This window comes from Ranitomeya imitator, chromosome 4, assembly GCF_032444005.1.
Source record: "Ranitomeya imitator isolate aRanImi1 chromosome 4, aRanImi1.pri, whole genome shotgun sequence".
Lineage (NCBI taxonomy): Eukaryota > Metazoa > Chordata > Amphibia > Anura > Dendrobatidae > Ranitomeya > Ranitomeya imitator.
The window spans coordinates 439,023,535-439,043,096 of record NC_091285.1 but is presented as its reverse complement, the minus strand read 5'-3'; the positions used below and the strand labels follow the sequence as shown (position 1 = coordinate 439,043,096).

Sequence of the window (19,562 nt, the reverse complement as noted above, 5' to 3'; positions counted from 1 at the left end):
GGCACCCGACTGACTACTGAGTTCTTCCCCAAACATGGCTGGGAGAGGTGCTAATAAAGATGGCATGAAATAGAGGCAAATCCACCTAGGCAGATTCAGAAATACATAAATGCACAGGATCTGGGAATTGATGCACTAGTTAGAGTCAGCTGTAAGGAAATTTAAAAAAAATCACATACTACCACCTAGAGAAGGCTTGTAAGAACTGCACTCTCATGATTTCTCTGTGAGTATATAACCTCCCACATTACTATATAGCCTGTGATTATGCAGATAGCCATTAAAACAGAACATATATATATATATATATACCACAGAGAAATGTCACATAAAATAATATCTATGTTAGGCTGGCCGCATATTAGGATTATGAGCTCTGTTCCGCATTGGGATCAAATAAATGGAGTTCTTACCAGAGACAGATCCATCAACTGCCATCAAATGGGTAAAACATTGACTTGTAATGTGGTCAGTCATTTTGTGGGAAAAATAGGGCAACATGTTCTGTAAAATTTCTGGAATCTACTTATCTAGCAGAAGCTCCATTGCATATCTGAATAGCAAGCACATTCCCCGCATCATAGTGTGACACAGCATAGCGATGTATGTAGCTCCACATAACATATTGTCCCCACTCACCAGTTCTGCCTAGTCTAGTATTCTACAACCTCTCTACACCAGTGGCATAGCTAGTAATTCTTTTACCCTGTGGAGATATTTCGTTCTGACTTATTTTCTTTAGCATCTTATACACTTTCCAGCACCTCTGGACAACCCTCTCAGCTACATACCTGTCAAGGCATACATGCATGCAGACCGCACACACCATAATTATTTTGTGTCTACTGGAAAACATGACACAGTTTACAGTTTTATGCACCGCTTTCAAATTGACATTGCGGCATATTCTACTAACCAGTCGCTAATTTCTAGCTTTCTTTGCTTTATTTTAGCTATTATTTAACATGTCATGTGACTTGATAGTGCTTCATAGTGAAGGGTAGATGGTGTGTAAATCTGATATTCCTGCACATTTAACTTGTGTTTTGATCAATATATATATATATATATATATATATATATATATATATATATATATCAGACATGGAAATCAGACATTGCTTTTGAATTGTGGTTCAATAGAAAAATGAAAAATAAGTAATAAAGAAAGTCGCCTGGACGAAAAATGAGGGTGCCCCTAGAAGAGTTTTAAAATAATTTGATTGTGGGATCATGTTAAAACTAAGGTGTGTCCTAAAATTAGTATCACATGTGTCTACAAACTTATAATCAGTCTGACTCTTTAAACGGTGAAAAGTAGTCATTGTGCTCTTTGGTATCATGGTGTGTACCACACTAAACATGGACCAAAAAAAGTTAAGTAGAGAGTTGTCTCAGGAAACGAGAACGAAAATTATAGACAAACAATTTAAGGCTGCATGCCCACATTCAGGAATAGTAGCATTTTGGACACAGCCTATTTTCACTGCATCCAAAACGCTGTCTTCTAAAATACAAGCACAGTGGATAGGGTTTCTAGAAATCCCATGTCCACTGTGCTTCTTTCTTTTTTTAAAGCTGCGTAAACTGACCTGCGGTGTGGGTTTCTGAGCCGCAGCATGTTAATTTCTGTACTGGTCACGCTAGTCCCCTCTGCATACTTTCTCTGAATAGACCGTCATTAGATGAGGTTAAAGACAAGTGCGTATGTAGAACGCAGCTTTTTTTTTGGATGCATAGAAAATATGCTGAGTCCAACACACTATTCCTGATCGTGGGCACATTCTCTAAAGGTAAAGGCTATAAGCTCATCTCCAAACAGTTTGATGTTCTTGTTACTACAGTTGCACATATTATTCAGAAGTTTAAAGTGAACCTGTCGCCATATTTGTCACATATGAGATACAGCCACCACCTTTCAGCCCTCATATACAGAATTCTAATATGCTGTATGTATGCCCTGATAAGGCCTGCAGCAAAAGAAAAACACTTGTCTTAGTCGCCTCCCTTATTTTTTTGATGCCGTCATCCTTCTGTGCTTCGTGTGGATGACGCTTCCTACGTCATCCACACACTGCCTCCTGACGTCACATTCCTACACAAGTGTACTTCTCTGCTCTGATTAGGGCAGAATAAAGTGATCCAGTGCGCATGTGTCGGGACTCTTTGACCCTTCACAGCGCATGCGCACTGCAGTATTTTGCTCTGCCCTTATCAGAGCAGTGAAGTATGCCTGTGCAGGAGCACGATGCCAGAGAACACTGTGTCGATGATGTAGGATGTATCATCCATATAAAGTACAGAAGGAGGACGACATCAAAAGAAGAAAAGAGGCCCCGGACCAAGACCAACGACACTCATCGGACCGGACTGCCCCACAGGTGATTATAATAAAAGGTATTTTTCTTTTGTTGCAGCCCGGATTGCGGGCATGTATACAGCATATTAGAATGTTGTATATCAGGGCTGAAAGGTGATGATCATATCTCATATGGGACAAACCCTATGACAGGCTCCCTTTAAGGTCTATGGGACTGTAGCCAACCTCCCTGGATGTGGTGCAAGAGGAAAATTAATGAAATACAAATGGTAACCAAAGAACCCAGAACAACTTTCAAAGAGATTAAAGGTGAACTCCAAGGTTAAGGTACATCAATTTCAGATCGCACTATCCTTCAGTGTTTTCGCCAAAGTAGGCTTCATGGAAGACAACCAAGGAGGAAACCATTGTTGAAAGCAAATCATAAAAAAGTGAAACTGGAATTTGCCAAATTGCATATTGATCAGCCACAAAGCTTCTGAAGAATGTCCTTTGGACAGATGAGACAAAACTGGAGCTTCTTCGCAAGTCACAACAGCTCTATGTTCACAGACACAAAAATGAAGCATACAAGAAAAATAACTTTGTACCTACTGTGAAACATGGAGGAGGCTTGGTTGTGTTTTGGGGCCGCTTTGCTGCATCTGGCACAGTGTCTTGAATCTTTGCAGAGTGCATTGAAATATCAAAACTATCAAGGCATTCTGGAGCAAAATGTGCTGCCCAGTGTGAGAAGACTTGATCAGAGCCACAGATCATGGGTCCACTAACAGGATAATGGCCTAAAACACACAGCTAAACACATTTGTGTCGCCCGCCAGGGCCGTGGGGTACTCGGTACCGGGTCTGGTACTTAAAGGGATGTGTTACTTAAAGGGATGTGTCACGGTGGTCCGTGGCCCTGGGCGCCCATGTTAAAGGAAAGGTCTTTAAAGGGGTTTTTGAAAAAAGAAAGTTTGTGAAGCCACCTGTGGTATTCGGTTAGTGGTGACCGACGCTGCTTAAAGGGGTCCTCTGGGGTGATGTTATGGCAGCCGGATGGTGTAACTTCTCATGGGTGAAGTTGGTCCCCAGGGCTCCCAATGAATAGATGGAGGATGGTGAGTGGTGCAGTAAAGAACGAAGGACACAGTTGTGCAGTCTTTTTACCTGGTTTACTGATGGTAGCAGGCAGCCACAGTCTGGGGCACCAGATCACAGGTACAGGCAGGGTCTGGCCAGCTTGGAAGCGAGTTCAGAGTCCAGCTTTATCAGGTGGAGTTAAAAGCCATCCTTTTAGCGCTGAGTTGTTATAGTCCCTTACTGGACTATAACACCCCTATATTAAGGGTCACCAATCTAACCCAAGAAGAGGTGCGGAACCGGCTAAATAAGATTAAAATAGATAAATCTCCGGGTCCGGATGGCATACACCCACGAGTACTAAGAGAACTAAGTAATGTAATAGATAAACCATTATTTCTTATTTTTAGGGACTCTATAGCGACAGGGTCTGTTCCGAAGGACTGGCGCATAGCAAATGTGGTGCCAATATTCAAAAAGGGCTCTAAAAGTCAACCTGGAAATTATAGGCCAGTAAGTCTAACCTCTATTGTTGGTAAAATATTTGAAGGGTTTCTGAGGGATGTTATTCTGGATTATCTCAATGAGAATAACTGTTTAACTCCATATCAGCATGGGTTTATGAGAAATCGCTCCTGTCAAACCAATCTAATCAGTTTTTATGAAGAGGTAAGCTATAGGCTGGACCACGGTGAGTCATTGGACGTGGTATATCTCGATTTTTCCAAAGCGTTTGATACCGTGCCGCACAAGAGGTTGGTACACAAAATGAGAATGCTTGGTCTGGGGGAAATTGTGTGTAAATGGGTTAGTAACTGGCTTAGTGATAGAAAGCAAAGGGTGGTTATAAATGGTATAGTCTCTGGGTTGCTGTGACCAGTGGGGTACCGCAGGGGTCAGTATTGGGACCTGTTCTCTTCAACATATTCATTAATGATCTGGTAGAAGGTTTACACAGTAAAATATCGATATTTGCAGATGATACAAAACTATGTAAAGCAGTTAATACAAGAGAAGATAGTATTCTGCTACAGATGGATCTGGATAAGTTGGAAACTTGGGCTGAAAGGTGGCAGATGAGGTTTAACAATGATAAATGTAAGGTTATACACATGGGAAGAAGGAATCAATATCACCATTACACACTGAATGGGAAACCACTGGGTAAATCTGACAGGGAGAAGGACTTGGGGATCCTAGTTAATGATAAACTTACCTGGAGCAGCCAGTGCCAGGCAGCAGCTGCCAAGGCAAACAGGATCATGGGGTGCATTAAAAGAGGTCTGGATACACATGATGAGAGCATTATACTGCCTCTGTACAAATCCCTAGTTAGACCGCACATGGAGTACTGTGTCCAGTTTTGGGCACCGGTGCTCAGGAAGGATATAATGGAACTAGAGAGAGTACAAAGGAGGGCAACAAAATTAATAAAGGGGATGGGAGAACTACAATACCCAGATAGATTAGCGAAATTAGGATTATTTAGTCTAGAAAAAAGACGACTGAGGGGCGATCTAATAACCATGTATAAGTATATAAGGGGACAATACAAATATCTCGCTGAGGATCTGTTTATACCAAGGAAGGTGACGGGCACAAGGGGGCATTCTTTGCGTCTGGAGGAGAGAAGGTTTTTCCACCAACATAGAAGAGGATTCTTTACTGTTAGGGCAGTGAGAATCTGGAATTGCTTGCCTGAGGAGGTGGTGATGGCGAACTCAGTCGAGGGGTTCAAGAGAGGCCTGGATGTCTTCCTGGAGCAGAACAATATTGTATCATACAATTATTAGGTTCTGTAGAAGGACGTAGATCTGGGGATTTATTATGATGGAATATAGGCTGGACTGGATGGACAAATGTCTTTTTTCGGCCTTACTAACTATGTTACTATGTTACTATGTTACTGCCTATGGCTTTGTAGCACGGACCTCTCAGTTCTCGCTGTCCTTTGTTGAAGTGGGACAAAAACCCGTATGATAAGTGACTCAAGCCTTTTTACAGGATCCGTATCATGACCCGGGCTCTATGTGTCACTGTGTGTCCAGGGTGTTAGGGCGGACAGGTTACGTGTAGATTAGCTGTCCTACCGCTTTCTGCTGTGCCACCTAGAGTATGACACAACCTCGGTCAATCAGGGATGTATTCCAGTCCCAGCTATTCTCCCTTGTTATCACACTCCTGTGCTTCACTCTCCGGCACATTCTCTAAAGTATGTTCTTCCTTCTGTATCTCGCTATATAGGAGCTACAGCACCTTAGGCTGTACGTCCTCTCACCCGTCCTTCTGCATCAGACTGCTCCAGTCTGCTGTCTGGCACCAACTATCTAAATCTTCCTAACTGCCTAGCAACTGTCTAGTAACTAACTCCTCCTCCCGATCAGAGAGAGCAGCTCCCCTGAAGTTGGGTGTAGAGCTCCCCCTTCTGGCCCGGAGTCAGAATGGTGTTGTATGTGCTGATTACCCGTCAAAAGGAATCTTTCATTGCTTCCAAGCGTGACATCACTCTCCCCGTGAGGAAAGCAATGCCAATGTGACAACCAGGACCCTGGAGTATCACACATTCAATAATGGCTAAGATCAAAGCATTAAACTATTCTTAAGTGGCTTTCTATGAGCCCTGATCTAAAGCCTAGTCAGCATCTAAGGAAGGAGCTGAAACCTGTATTCTGGAGAAGGCATCCTTCAAATTTGAGACAGCTGGAGCAGTTTACTCACGAGGAGCCGGCCTAAATACCTGTGAACAGGTGCAAAAGTCTCATTGAGAATTACAGAAATTGTTTGTTTGCAGTTATTGCCTCAAAAGGTTGTGCTTCAAAATATCAATTTAAGGGCTCCATCGTTTTCATCCAGGCCATTTTCACTAGGTTTATTTAAATTATTTTTCTGTTTGACCACAATTCACATTACTTTACAATTTTTCTTACTTTAACAGTAAGAAACAATTTTGTCCAAATCTGTGTGCATATACAGTATATATATTTACTGTGTGTATATACAGTATATATATATATAATGTATATACTGTATATATCTACTATATAATTGTCTAAGGATCACATCCATCTTTCTGTCTGTCCTTCTGTCTGTCACAGATATTCATTGGTCGCGGCCTCTGTCTGTCATGGAAATCCAAGTCGCTGATTGGTCGTGGCTCCTTCCTCCCCGCAGTCAGTGCCCGCTCCATACTCCCCTCCAGTCAGCCCTCACACAGGGTTAATGCCAGCGTTAATGGACCACGGTGTAACGCACTCCATTAACGCAGCTATTAACCCTGTGTGACCAACTTTTTACTATTGATGCTGCGTATGCAGCATCAATAGTAAAAATATCTATTGATACAAATAATAATAATAAAAAAAAACTTTATTCTCACCCTCCGACGTCGCGCCCTTTTCTCGGCAGTGCAAGCGGCAGGTTCTGGTGCCAAGGATGCTATGCGAGAACGACCAACCTTGGGACCGGAAGCTGCTGCGTGCACTGCACACAGGTGCAAGGACTACAAGGGGCCCTCGGAAAGCGAGTATATGTTTATTTTTTATTTTAAGTCTTTTTTAACCTGTTACATACGTGGCTGGGCAATATACCACGTGGCTGGGCAATATACTACGTGACTGGCCAATATACTACGTGACTGGGCAATATACTACGTGACTGGGCAATATACTACGTGACTGGGCAATATACTACGTGACTGGGCAATATACTACGTGGCTGGGCAGTATAATACGTGACTGGGCAATATACTACGACTGGGCAATATACTACGTGACTGGGCAATATACTACGTGGCTGGGCAATATACTACGTGACTGGGCAATATACTACGTGACTGGGCAATATACTACGTGACTGGGCAATATACTACGTGACTGGGCAATATAGTACGTGACTGGGCAATATACTACGTGGCTGGGCAATATACTACGTCACTGGGCAATATACTACGTAGCTGGGCAATATAGTACGTGGCTGGGCAATATACTACGTGGGCTGGGCAATATACTACGTGGACATGTAATTATATATATATATATATATATATATATATCTTGATTGGTTCGTTATTTTGCAAGGGAACAGTACACATGATGTTTTAAAGCAGCAGAAAACATAAAAGAAATGTAATCATCTCAACCGACATGGCTGTAATGCATCCGAAGCATGGAAATCGACTCTGACCAGAGTCCTTTTTTCTTTGTCATTTGAGCTTGAGCAAAAGACATGTGTGTCTGAAATGCGTAGTTACTTTTGTGGTTATTTTTGTGGTCACATCCAAATGTTTTAATGAAGTTTTCAAATAAAGTCAGGTTTTTTACCAGAAGCTGGAAACAACTACCTATTCTTACCTAGATATGTTTTAAAGGCAATGAATGGATAATGTTGATGATATCTTATCGTTTTAAGGTTGAAAGAAGACACAAGTCCACAAAGTTCAACCTGTAACCTAATATCTTCTTAACATATTTCTGAAAATGGTGTTTTCTTCTCTTCTTGTTTTCATGAGCAGCTACCTACAATAAGTAAGAGCCACTCATTGGAATAACACCATCATGCTGTGCCTTTGCATATATTCAGATATTACTGATGAAATTTGTTAAACATGGCATCTCCGATCTTGTCTGCTCAATATATGAATTCTCCCTTTATTTTCAGTACAAACAAGTAGAACAGTACATGTCGTTTCACAAGCTCCCTGCAGATATGCGTCAGCGGATCCACGACTACTACGAACATCGCTATCAAGGAAAAATGTTTGACGAAGAAAGTATTCTTGGCGAGTTGAGTGAACCTCTGAGAGAGGTAAGATATGTTAATACATATGACGTATTAGAATTCTGTATGATGGAACATTTACACAAAAGTTTTCAGTGACGAATGTGGTGTAAATAAAAGAGTTGTGAACTTAAGAGACTTATTACCATATTCTTAGACTTTGTCATCCTTCTGCTGGACCTGAAAAATACTACAGCAGTGAGCTATGACTAACGTTCATCTCCATTATTTTATATTATTAGACCTATTAGAACAAATCCAGATGATTGTGTCAGAACTGGCAAATTCAATTTTTTTATTTTGTTTGAAAATTCTCTTCAGAGAGGAGGAGGACTAGAACTTTAGTGCCACCTTTTGGCAGTAGCAATCCTAAAAGTCAATATCGACTCTCTAATAGCCTTGCCACATGTCTTAGGATTTTGTTTTTTGCTTTTATCCTAAGTCATGTGGCAAAGGCTCGTTAGTAGTGTTGAGCGATACCGTCCGATACTTGAAAGTATCGGTATCGGATAGTATCGGCCGATACCCGAAAAATATCGGATATCGCCGATACCGATATCCGATACCAATACAAGTCAATGGGACATCAAGTATCGGAATGTATCCTCATGGATCCCAGGGTCTGAAGGAGAGGAAACTCTCCTTCAGGCCCTGGGATCCATATTAAAGTGTAAAATAAAGAATTAAAATAAAAAATATTGTTATATTCACCTCTCCGGCGGCCCCTGGACATCAGCGGGAGGATCCGGCGTCCGGCACGGCTTCTTTCTTCAAAATGCGCGCCTTTAGGACCTGTGGAATGACGTCCCGGCTTCTGATTGGTCGCGTGCCGCCCATGTGACCGCCACGCGACCAATCAGAAGCCGCGACGTCATTCCTCAGGTCCTAGAAGGCGCTCATTCTAGGACTTTAGCTGAGGAATGACGTCGCGGCTTCTGATTGGTCGCGTGGCGGTCACATGGGCGGCACGCGACCAATCAGAAGCCGGGACGTCATTCCACAGGTCCTAAAGGCGCGCATTTTGAAGAAAGAAGCCGTGCCGGACGCCGGATCCTCCCGCTGATGTCCAGGGGCCGCCGGAGAGGTGAATATAACAATATTTTTTATTTTAATTCTTTATTTTACACTTCCGATACCGATACCCGATATCACAAAAATATCGGATCTCGGTATCGGAATTCCGATACCGCAAGTATCGGCCGATACCCGATACTTGCGGTATCGGAATGCTCAACACTACTCGTTAGAGAGTCACATTGGTTGAAAAAAGATACGGGTTCATCAAGTTTAACCTTTCTTGATCAATTATGCACCAGTAGTTGTTAGATTTTATTATAACCCTCAATGTCATTTGTTATTAGATGAACATATAGCCCTTTCTTAAATGTTAACATAGTTTCTACGAACACTTCTGCCTTTTTTTAGGAACAGGGTTGACTACTCTAATTGTAAAGAATTCTTCCCTATACTATTGTCCAAATCTCACTTCCTTCACAATTTTTGAGCTTTCTCTAGTCCTTCCTAATGTTATGATTTATATTAGCGGTATCAAACTAAAATACTAACATGGGATCCAGGGACACTTTGAAAAATCCCATTAGAGAGCTGGACACATTATTAAATTTAGGCTGGGGCTACATGGCGAATTTAGCCTTGACAGTGTTCACATAGCTAAAGTCCCCTTTATGTACCTCTTATAAAAGTAAATGGCATTGCATTGCAATGTCTACTGTACTGTGATCACAAGCAGCAAGAAAAAAAAAACATACATTTTTAGGCGTCAGAATGCCTACATCATTTAGAAACAATATTATAAAACATCATGCATCTGACAAATTATTTTGTTAATTCAAAAACATTATGTGTTTTTTTACTGGTCACTTTCATATGATCAATGTGAGGTTTGCAATCTTAATGTCTGTCATTCTGACTGCTCAGCTGATATACTACATGATGGTCCCACATCCGCCAATATACAGGGTGGGCCATTTATATCGATACACCTAAATAAAATGGGAATGGTTGGTGATATCAACTTCCTGTGTGTGGCACATTAGTATATGGGAGGGGGAAAACTTTTCAAGTTGGGTGGTGACCATGGTGGCCATTTTGAAGTTGGCCATTTTGGATCCAACTTTATTTTTTTCAATGGGAAGAGGGTCATGTGACACATCAAACTTATTGAGAATTTCACAAGAAAAACAATGGTCTGCTTGGTTTTAATGTAACTTTATTGTTTCAGGAGTTATTTACAAATTTATGATGACTTATAAAATGTGTTCAAAGTGCTGCCCATTGTGTTGGATTGTCAATGCAACCCTCTTCTCCCACTCTTGACACACTGATAGCAACACCACAGAAGAAATGCAAGCACAGGCTTCCAGTATCCGTTGTTTCAGATGCTGCACATCTTGTATCTTCACAGAATAGACAATTGCTTTCAGCTGACCCCAAAGATAAAAGTCTAAGGGGGTCAGATCAGGAGACTTTGGTGGCCATTCAACTGGCCCACGACGACCATCATGATGATGTGCTGCCCTCTTTATGCACTGAAGATGGCACAATCCCTGAGTTTTTCCAGCAAGATGATGCACCACGACATTATGGGAGTTAGGTCCGAGCATTACTGCATGAACAGTTTCCTGGAAAGTGGATTGGTCATTGTGGGCCAGTTAAATGGCCACCAAGATCTCCCGATCTGACCCCCTTAGACTTTTATCTTTGGGATCATCTGATACCACCCTGTAGTAAGATGTCCCCACAGCTCCTATATACAGTACAGACCAAAAGTTTGGACACACCTTCTCATTTAAAGATTTTTCTGTATTTTCATGACTATGAAAATTGTACATTCACACTGAAGGCATCAAAACTATGAATTAACACATGTGGAATTATATTCTTAACAAAAAAGTGTGAAACAACTGAAAATGTCTTATGTTCTAGGTTCTTCAAAGTAGCCACCTTTTGCTTTGATGACTGCTTTGCAAACTCTTGGCATTCTCTTGATGAGCTTCAAGAGGTAGTCACCAGGAATGGTTTTCACTTCACAGGTGTACCCTGTCAGGTTTACTAAGTGGGATTTCTTGCCTTATAAATGGGGTTGGGACCATCAGTTGTGTTGTGCAGAAGTCTGGTGGATACACAGCTGATAGTCCTACTGAATAAACTGTTAGAATTTGTATTATGGCAAGAAAAAAGCAGTTAAGTAAAGAAAAATGAGTGGCCATCATTACTTTAAAAAATGAAGGTCAGTCAGTCCGAAAAATTGGGCAAACTTTGCAAGTGTCGCCAAGTGCAGTGGCAAAAACCATCAAGAGCTACAAAAAAACTGGCTCACATGAGTCACCTCTGCTTCTGAGGATAAGTTTATCTGAGTCACCAGCCTCAGAAATCGCAGGTTAACAGCAGCTCAGATTAGAGACCAGGTCAATGCCACGCTGAGTTCTAGCAGCAGACACATTTCTACAACAACTGTTAAGAGGAGACTTTGTGCAGCAGGCCTTCATGGTAAAATTGCTACTAGGAAACCACTGCTAAGGACAGGCAACAAGCAGAAGAGACTTGTTTGGGTTAAAGAACACAAGGAATGGACATTAGACCAGTGGAAATCTGTGCTTAGGTCTAATGAGTCCAAATTTGAGATCTTTGGTTCCAGCCACCGTGTCTTTGTGCGACGCAGAAAAGGTGAACGGATGGACTCTACATGCCTGGTTCCCACCGTGAAGCATGGAGGGGGAGGTGTTATGATGTGGGGGTGCTTTGCTGGTGACACTGTTGGGGATTTATTCAAAATTGAAGGCATATTGAACCAGCATGGCTACCACAGCATCTTGCAGCGGCATGTTATTCCATCCGGTTTGCGTTTAGTTGGACCATCATGTATTTTTCAACAGGACAATGACCCCAAACACACCTCCAGGCTGTGTAAGGGCTATTTGATCAAGAAGGAGAGTGATGGGGTGCTACACCAGATGACCTGGCCTCCACAGTCACCAGACAGACCCAATCAAGATGGTTTGGGGTGAGCTGGACAGCAGAGTGAAGGCAAAAGGGCCAACAAGTGCTAAGCATCTCTGAAAACTCCTTCAAGATTGTTGGAAGACCATTCCCGGTGACTACCTCTTGAAGCTCATCAAGAGAATGACAAGAGCGTGAAAAGCAGTCATCAAAGCAAGAGGTGGCTACTTTGAAGAACCTAGAATATAAGACATAATTACAGGTGTTTCACACTTTTTTGCTAATTATATAATCCTACATGTGCTAATTCATAGTTTTGATGCCTTCAGTGTGAATGTACAATTTTCATAGTCATGAAAAATCTTTAAATGAGAAGGTGTGTCCAAACTTTTGGTCTGTACTGTATGTATGATGCCCATCAGCATCCTTATATACAGTATGACAGCCCCCTAGTTTCCCTGTACAATGTATTTTGGCCCCCACAGCTCTCCTATATATTATATGATGGCCCTACATCCCTCTATGGGCAGTAGTGCAGTATGATAGCTCCACTGCCAGCCAAATAGTGTTTAATTTCTTCATATGGTTTGTCTTTTATCTGGCTCTGTTGCTTACAGATCCTCTCTGGTGGGTATAACCAGACATATCTAGGCAAGCTGCCTTATATCATTTAGCACACATGCATAACTTGCTGCTCATGTGTATCAGCCTTCTGTGACACAGCCTGGCCAGCACGAGACACTTTTAAAGACACATTGCTGGCCCGGGCGCTAAAATAGTAGCCACTTGTGAGACATTGAGCAACTGCTGGGGGAAAATATGCCCCTCTGTCCCTTGACCCAAGTCGGGAGTCTTGTACACCTCTGCTACACCTGGCTACCAGCTATAAGAAATTGTTTGACCCAAGTGGCCCAATGTTTATGATCCCTGATCTACTAGTTTCTCCATACAGTAGATGTCTTGAAGCTGTCACCACCAACAAAGACTTTTGTAGAAGTATTAAATACATTTCAGTAAGCATGTTCAATATTTTTCCTGTGCCATTTCTCATTATTAGACAGAATTTAATTTATGGACATCTATTGTTTGATGTATTTGCCTGTGTGGGTCGGATGGGTGGTTACCAATATCTGCTGAGAATTTAATGTCAATGACACCTTTAGAGATATATTTACTTTGAAAATTGGTGATGTGTTCAATACTTATTTCATCTGCTGTACAGTGGGGAAAATAAGTATGTGATACAATGCCGATTTTGCAAGTTTTCCCACGTAGAAAGAATGGAGAGGTCTGTAGTTTTTTTCGTAGGAAAACTTCAACTGTGAGAGACAGAATCTTAAAAAAAAACAGAAAATCACATTGTATGATTTTTACATAATCAAATTGCATTTTATTGCGAGAAATGAGTATTTGATACAAAAACAGAACTTAATGTTTGGTAGAGAAACCTTTGTTGCAATTACAGAGGTCAGGTCTTTCCTGTAGTTCTTGACCAAGTTGCACATACTGCAGCAGGGTTTTTGGCCCACTCCTCCATACAGATCTTCTCAAGATCTTTCATGTTTTGGGTCTGTCGCTGGGCAACATTGAGTTTCATCTCCCTACAAGGATTTTCTAATGCGTTCAGGTCTGGAGACTGGCTAGGCAATTCCAGGACCTTGAAATGTTTCTTATGGAGCCACTCCTTAGGTGCCCTGGCTGTGTGTTTTGGGTCACTCTGATGCTGGAAGACCCAGCCATGACTTAGCTTCAATGCTCTTACTGAGGTAAGAATGTTGTTGGCCAATATCTTGCGATACATGACAATATGCATGCTCCCTTCAATGGGGTGCAGTCGTCCAGTCCCCTTTGCAGAAAAACATCCCCAAACAATGTTTCCCCACCATACTTCATGGTGGGACAGTGTTCTAGGGGCTGTACTCATCGTTCTTCCTCCAAACACAGCAAGTGGAGTTTATGTCAAATAGTTCTATTTACGATACGATCATACAATACAATACGATACACTTTATTGATCCCGGGGGAAATTATGGTATTACAGCAGCAATACAAACAGCAGTACATAAAATATTAGGACACAAATCTTGCACAAGTATGACAACATTACATAACAAATAAATGTGGGTAGTTCAGGTATATAAGTCACTGTTAATTGACATTAATACACCAGCAATCAGTCATTGTTGTCTACCACCCTTAGGAAATTATTATACATCCCCATAGCTTTAGGTACAAATGATTTCCTGAATTTCTCCTTCTTGCTGCTTAGTAGGATTAGACAGCTGCTGAATGTGCTCTTCTGCTGCAAGAACAGCTCGTATAGTGGGTGTGTATTATTGATCATTATAGCCCTACACTTCTTCTGAATCCTATCCTCCAATACCTCCTCAAAAGAGTCCAGATGGAGGCCAACAACCATGCTTGCCTTCTTGAAAAACAAGTTAGATTATACTCACCCAGGGGCGGTCCTAGTGCGGTCAAGTCCGATGGGCGTCACCATCCGATCCAGCGCCTCCCATCTTCATACGATGATGTCCTCTTCTTTGCTTCCTGTCGCGGCTCCAGCGCAGGCGTAGTTTGTCTGCCCTCAACAGAGCAAAGTACTGCAGTGTGCAGGCGCTGGGCCTCTCTGACCTTTCCCGGTGCCTGCGCACTGCGGTACTTTGCTCTGCCCTCAACAGGGTAGATAAAGTACGCCTGCGCAGGGTAAGTATAATATAACTTGTTTTTCTTATCTTTCAGGTTACATCTGGGGCTTATCTACAGCATTCCAGAATGCTGTAGATAAGCCCCTGATGCCGGTGGCCTTAGCTTATAGGCAAATTTTGGGGTGACAGATTCCCTTTAACCTTGTCCTAATTAGAGATTAGGCGAGACATGTACAGTTCCCCATGTGAGACACCATATGTGCTCCTATAAGTGAAAGGTGCAGTGCTCCTATAGCGGGAAACTTCTGATAGAAACCCGTCAGGCAGTAAAGATGTAATAAAACTTCTACTGAGATGATATTATACTTCTACCTACTTCAAAAATATTGCTAGAATTCTTTTTTTGCAAGTAAAAATATAGTATAACAATATATTGCTTACTTATAAAACAAAAATTTCTCAATGTAATAAATCATAGCGATAATGCGTATTATCATGAATAGTTGGGTTAAATTGTTCCTAATAGTACACAACTAAGATGCTGCGGTAGCTCATTTTCAAGTATGTACAACAGTTTTAGATTCATCTCTGATGTTAACATGCCTTAGCTTAACTTTCAGGACCAGCAAAAATGTGTCCTGTTCATTTTTGTTTCAGAACTACTCATGGAGTATGCCATATTTTCATTCAAACAACAAAAGAAAAAAGCACCACTCTATATGAATCGCACACCACTAATAAATAATGAAAAAGGAAAACTTTTATTGATACACAATTAAAAACAGTTAAAATGGCATAATGCCATGATCCCCACACTGGCCCGCCACAAATACAAATACGTACAGGCACATATAGTGAACAAATTACATAGCCAAATGGATAATACAGTACAATACAATGCCGCGCGCCCGCAATCTAATAGATAGAGCGGCGCAGACAGTACATAAAGATCCCCTCGGAGGAGCAAAAACAACAATCAATAGCACCTGATGCGAGAACAAAATATGCCCCCATATATAGTGATCCAAATAGGGCATAAAAGACAAAGTGTGTTAGGTACCAGATCTGGCTGCCAACATGTCAAGGGGGTATAGATTGGCTGGGTAAAGTGGTAGTAAAGACATACCACAGAGTAGCCCTAATAGTGGTATAATTACCCCAGAACAGAGAGCGCAAACAGATCCAAGGTCCAGCCAGATAGAAGTCCTACAGGCATACGCCAGAAGGTGCCAGAGAGTCCAACAGAGGGGACCAAGCGCCAGAGGCAGGGCACAGCGTAGGGAACGAACCCAACGCGTGTCGCCGTCACACAGGACGGCTTCGTCAGGGGAAGGTGCAGGGAGGCGATCAAGGCAAGTTTAAATACCTTATCCGGCGGCCAGTTGATAAGCAGGGCCCGCCAGGAGGCCGGAAGTGACATAGGTAGGGCGGAAGCGCCCGTACTGGCAGACGTCTCTGCCAGTACTACACAATGCGCATGCGCCGGAAATATCCGGCGCCGCGCATAGTGTGGAGACTATACAGCGCTACAGATTTAGTGAGGAGCATGAGACAAAGATGAGAGAACGAGGTATCCAGCGCTGCACATAATGTAGAGAAATAAAAAGTTGTATATACAGCGATGCGCATAGAATGAGGAGCAAAATAGGATGAGGGGACAGGGGGGAGTACAACAACTGACTAACTAACTAAATAAATACATGAATAAGTGAAATACGGTCTGATGGAGTATTATTGGTAGTGCGCTGGTTTCTTTTTGTTATATTTATTGCCATATTTTCATTGACTCATACTATATTCTCTTTCAATAGGAGATCATCAATTTTAACTGCCGCAAGCTTGTAGCCTCTATGCCTCTTTTTGCCAATGCTGATCCTAATTTTGTGACTTCAATGCTTACAAAACTACGCTTTGAGGTGTTTCAGCCAGGAGATTATCTTATCCGAGAGGGTACAGTTGGTAAGAAGATGTTCTTTATACAGCATGGTGTGGTCAGTATCTTGAGCAAAGGCAGTAAAGAGACCAAACTTGCTGACGGATCCTACTTTGGTGGTAAGTACATTTACATATGTGTGTATATTTCTCTCACATATGTGCAATATATGATATTTGTTACAAAGATAGATAGAAATAAACAAAAGAATACAGCAGCATCTGTAGGCACTAAGATGTATACAAACATTAAATCTATGAAATTTGGACTGCATTACTGCTATATAAAATATACTGTACCTATGAAATGAAGGAACTTAGCACACACATTTGATATTTCATGTGTGCCACCAACCATCATAAGGCATACCTTTCTTTTGGAGGGACCCTAACTATTCCTATTAGACAAGCGTCTCTTGAGCCAAAAACAGGTCAGCCATCCAGAAATTCTAGGACAGTCCGTAAAAATAGGGCACTTTTTTTCCCATGTCCATAATTTTTTTTTTTTTTTAGACATCTGTGATTTTTTTTAAGCTGAAGAAACTTATACAGATTATTTTGATAGCAACTGTCAGCATTTTACAGTTTCTAGTGAATGCAGCCAATATTATCATATCAGATTAATGGGCTGCAGACACATATCTATATATATAATTGTCTAAAGTCTACTTCAGTGTGTTTGTTTGGCGCGGGATTTAAACACCGCTTCACTTTTTACTATTGATGCTGCCTATGCACAGCCCTACGTGTGCTGTGTTATATACTACGTGGGCTGTGCTATAAACTACGTGGCTGTGCAATATACTACGTGGCTGTGCTATATACTACGTGGCTGTGCTATATAATATGTGGGCTGTGCTATGTACTACTTGGGCTGTTATATACTACGTGGCTGTGCTATATGCTACATGGCTGTGCTATATACCTATAATAAATTGTACGAGTCAAACCTCAAAGTACAAATAATACTAAACTACGTGGCTGTGCAATATACTACGTGGCTGTGCTATATACTACATGGCTGTGCTATATACTACGTGGGCTGTGCTATATACTATGTGGGGTGTGCTATATACTATGTGGGCTGTGCTATATACTATGTAGGCTGTGTTATATACTGCGTGGCCTGTGCTATATACTACGTGGGCTGTGCTATATACTACGTGGCTGTGCAATATACTACGTGGCTGTGCTATATACTACGTGGCTATGTTATATACTACATGGCTGTGTTATATACTATGTGGCTGTGCTATATACTACTTGGCTGTGCTATATACTACGTGGGCTGTTATATACAACGTGGCTGTGCTTATACTACGTGGCTGTGCTATATGCTACATGGCTGTGCTATATAATAATATAATAATAATAATTTTTATTTATATAGCGCCAACATATTCCGCAGCGCTTTACAAATTATAGACGGGAATTGTACAGACAATAGACATTACAGCATAACAGAAATATAGTTCAATACAGATACCAGGAGGAGTGAGGGCCCTGCTCGCAAGCTTACAAACTATGAGGAAAAGGGGAGACACGAGAGGTGGATGATAACAATTGCTTTAGTTATTCGGACCAGCCATAGTGTAAGGCTCAGGTGTTCATGTAAAGCTGCATGAACCAGTTATCTGCCTAAGTATGTAGCAGTACAGACACAGAGGGCTAATACTGCATAAAGTGTATGAGAACATGATGCGAGGAACCTTTTTTTTTTTTTTTAAATAGGCCACACAGGGATCGTTAGGTTAATGCATTGAGGCGGTAGGCCAGTCTGAACAAATGAGTTTTTAGGGTACGCTTAAAACTGTGGGGATTGGGGATTAAACGTATTAACCTAGGTAGTGAATTCCAAAGAATCGGCGCAGCACGTGTAAAGTCTTGGAGACGGGAGTGGGAGGTTCTGATTATTGAGGATGCTAACCTGAGGTCATTAGCGGAGCGGAGGGCACGGGTAGGGTGGTAGACTGATACCAGGGAGGAGATGTAGGGTGGTGCTGAGCCATGGAGTGCTTTGTGGATAAGGGTAGTAGTTTTGTACTGGATTCTGGAGTGGATGGGTAGCCAGTGTAATGACTGGCACAGGGTAGAGGCATCGGTGTAACGGTTGGTGAGGAATATGATCCTGGCTGCAGCATTCAGGACAGATTGGAGCGGGGAGAGTTTTGCAAGAGGGAGGCCGATTAGTAGAGAGTTACAATAGTCCAGACGAGAATGAATAAGTGAAACAGTAAGAGTTTTTGCAGAGTCGAAAGTAAGAAAAGGGCGAATTCTAGAAATGTTTTTGAGATGCAGGTAAGAAGAGCGAGCCAATGATCGGATGTAGGGGGTGAATGAAAGGTCAGAATCAAGGATGACCCCAAGGCAGCGGGCATGTTGCTTTGGAGTAATGGTGGAGTAATGGTATACTACTTGGGCTTTATTATATGCTACATGGGCTGTGCAATATACTATGTGGCTGTGTTATATGCTACGTGGCTGTGTTATATGCTACGTGGCTGTGCTATATGCTATGAGGGTTGTGTTATATACTGCATGGGCTGTGTTATATGCCATGTGGCTGTGCTATATGCTACGTGGGCTGTGTTATATAATACGTGGGCTGTGTTATATGCTACGTGACTGTGCTATATGCTACGTGGGCTGTGTTATATACTACATGGGCTGTGCTATATGCTACGTGGCTGTGCTATATTTCTCTGCTCTATCTGTGCATTATGAATCGTGGTATGTGTTAAAGGGGGGGGGCCCACTGAGACTCTTTCACCCGGGGCCCTCAAAAACCTGGAGCTGGCCCTGGCTTCACTGATTCAATCAGTGACAGGCGCAGTCCGGCCGCGAATTGGCGCGAGATTTGAACC

The 19,562-nt window shown here is 42.0% G+C and overlaps 1 protein-coding gene across 1 annotated transcript in view; it reads left to right on the top strand.

Annotated features, from left to right (window-relative positions):
* The window catches only part of HCN4 (hyperpolarization activated cyclic nucleotide gated potassium channel 4), a 421,667-nt gene that overhangs the window by 366,552 nt on the left and 35,553 nt on the right, over nt 1-19,562 (top strand). The window contains exons 5-6 of the mRNA XM_069765634.1: nt 8,039-8,185; nt 16,578-16,818. Coding sequence (XP_069621735.1) covers nt 8,039-8,185; nt 16,578-16,818 — 388 coding nt within the window. The remainder of the gene's footprint in view (nt 1-8,038; nt 8,186-16,577; nt 16,819-19,562) is intronic.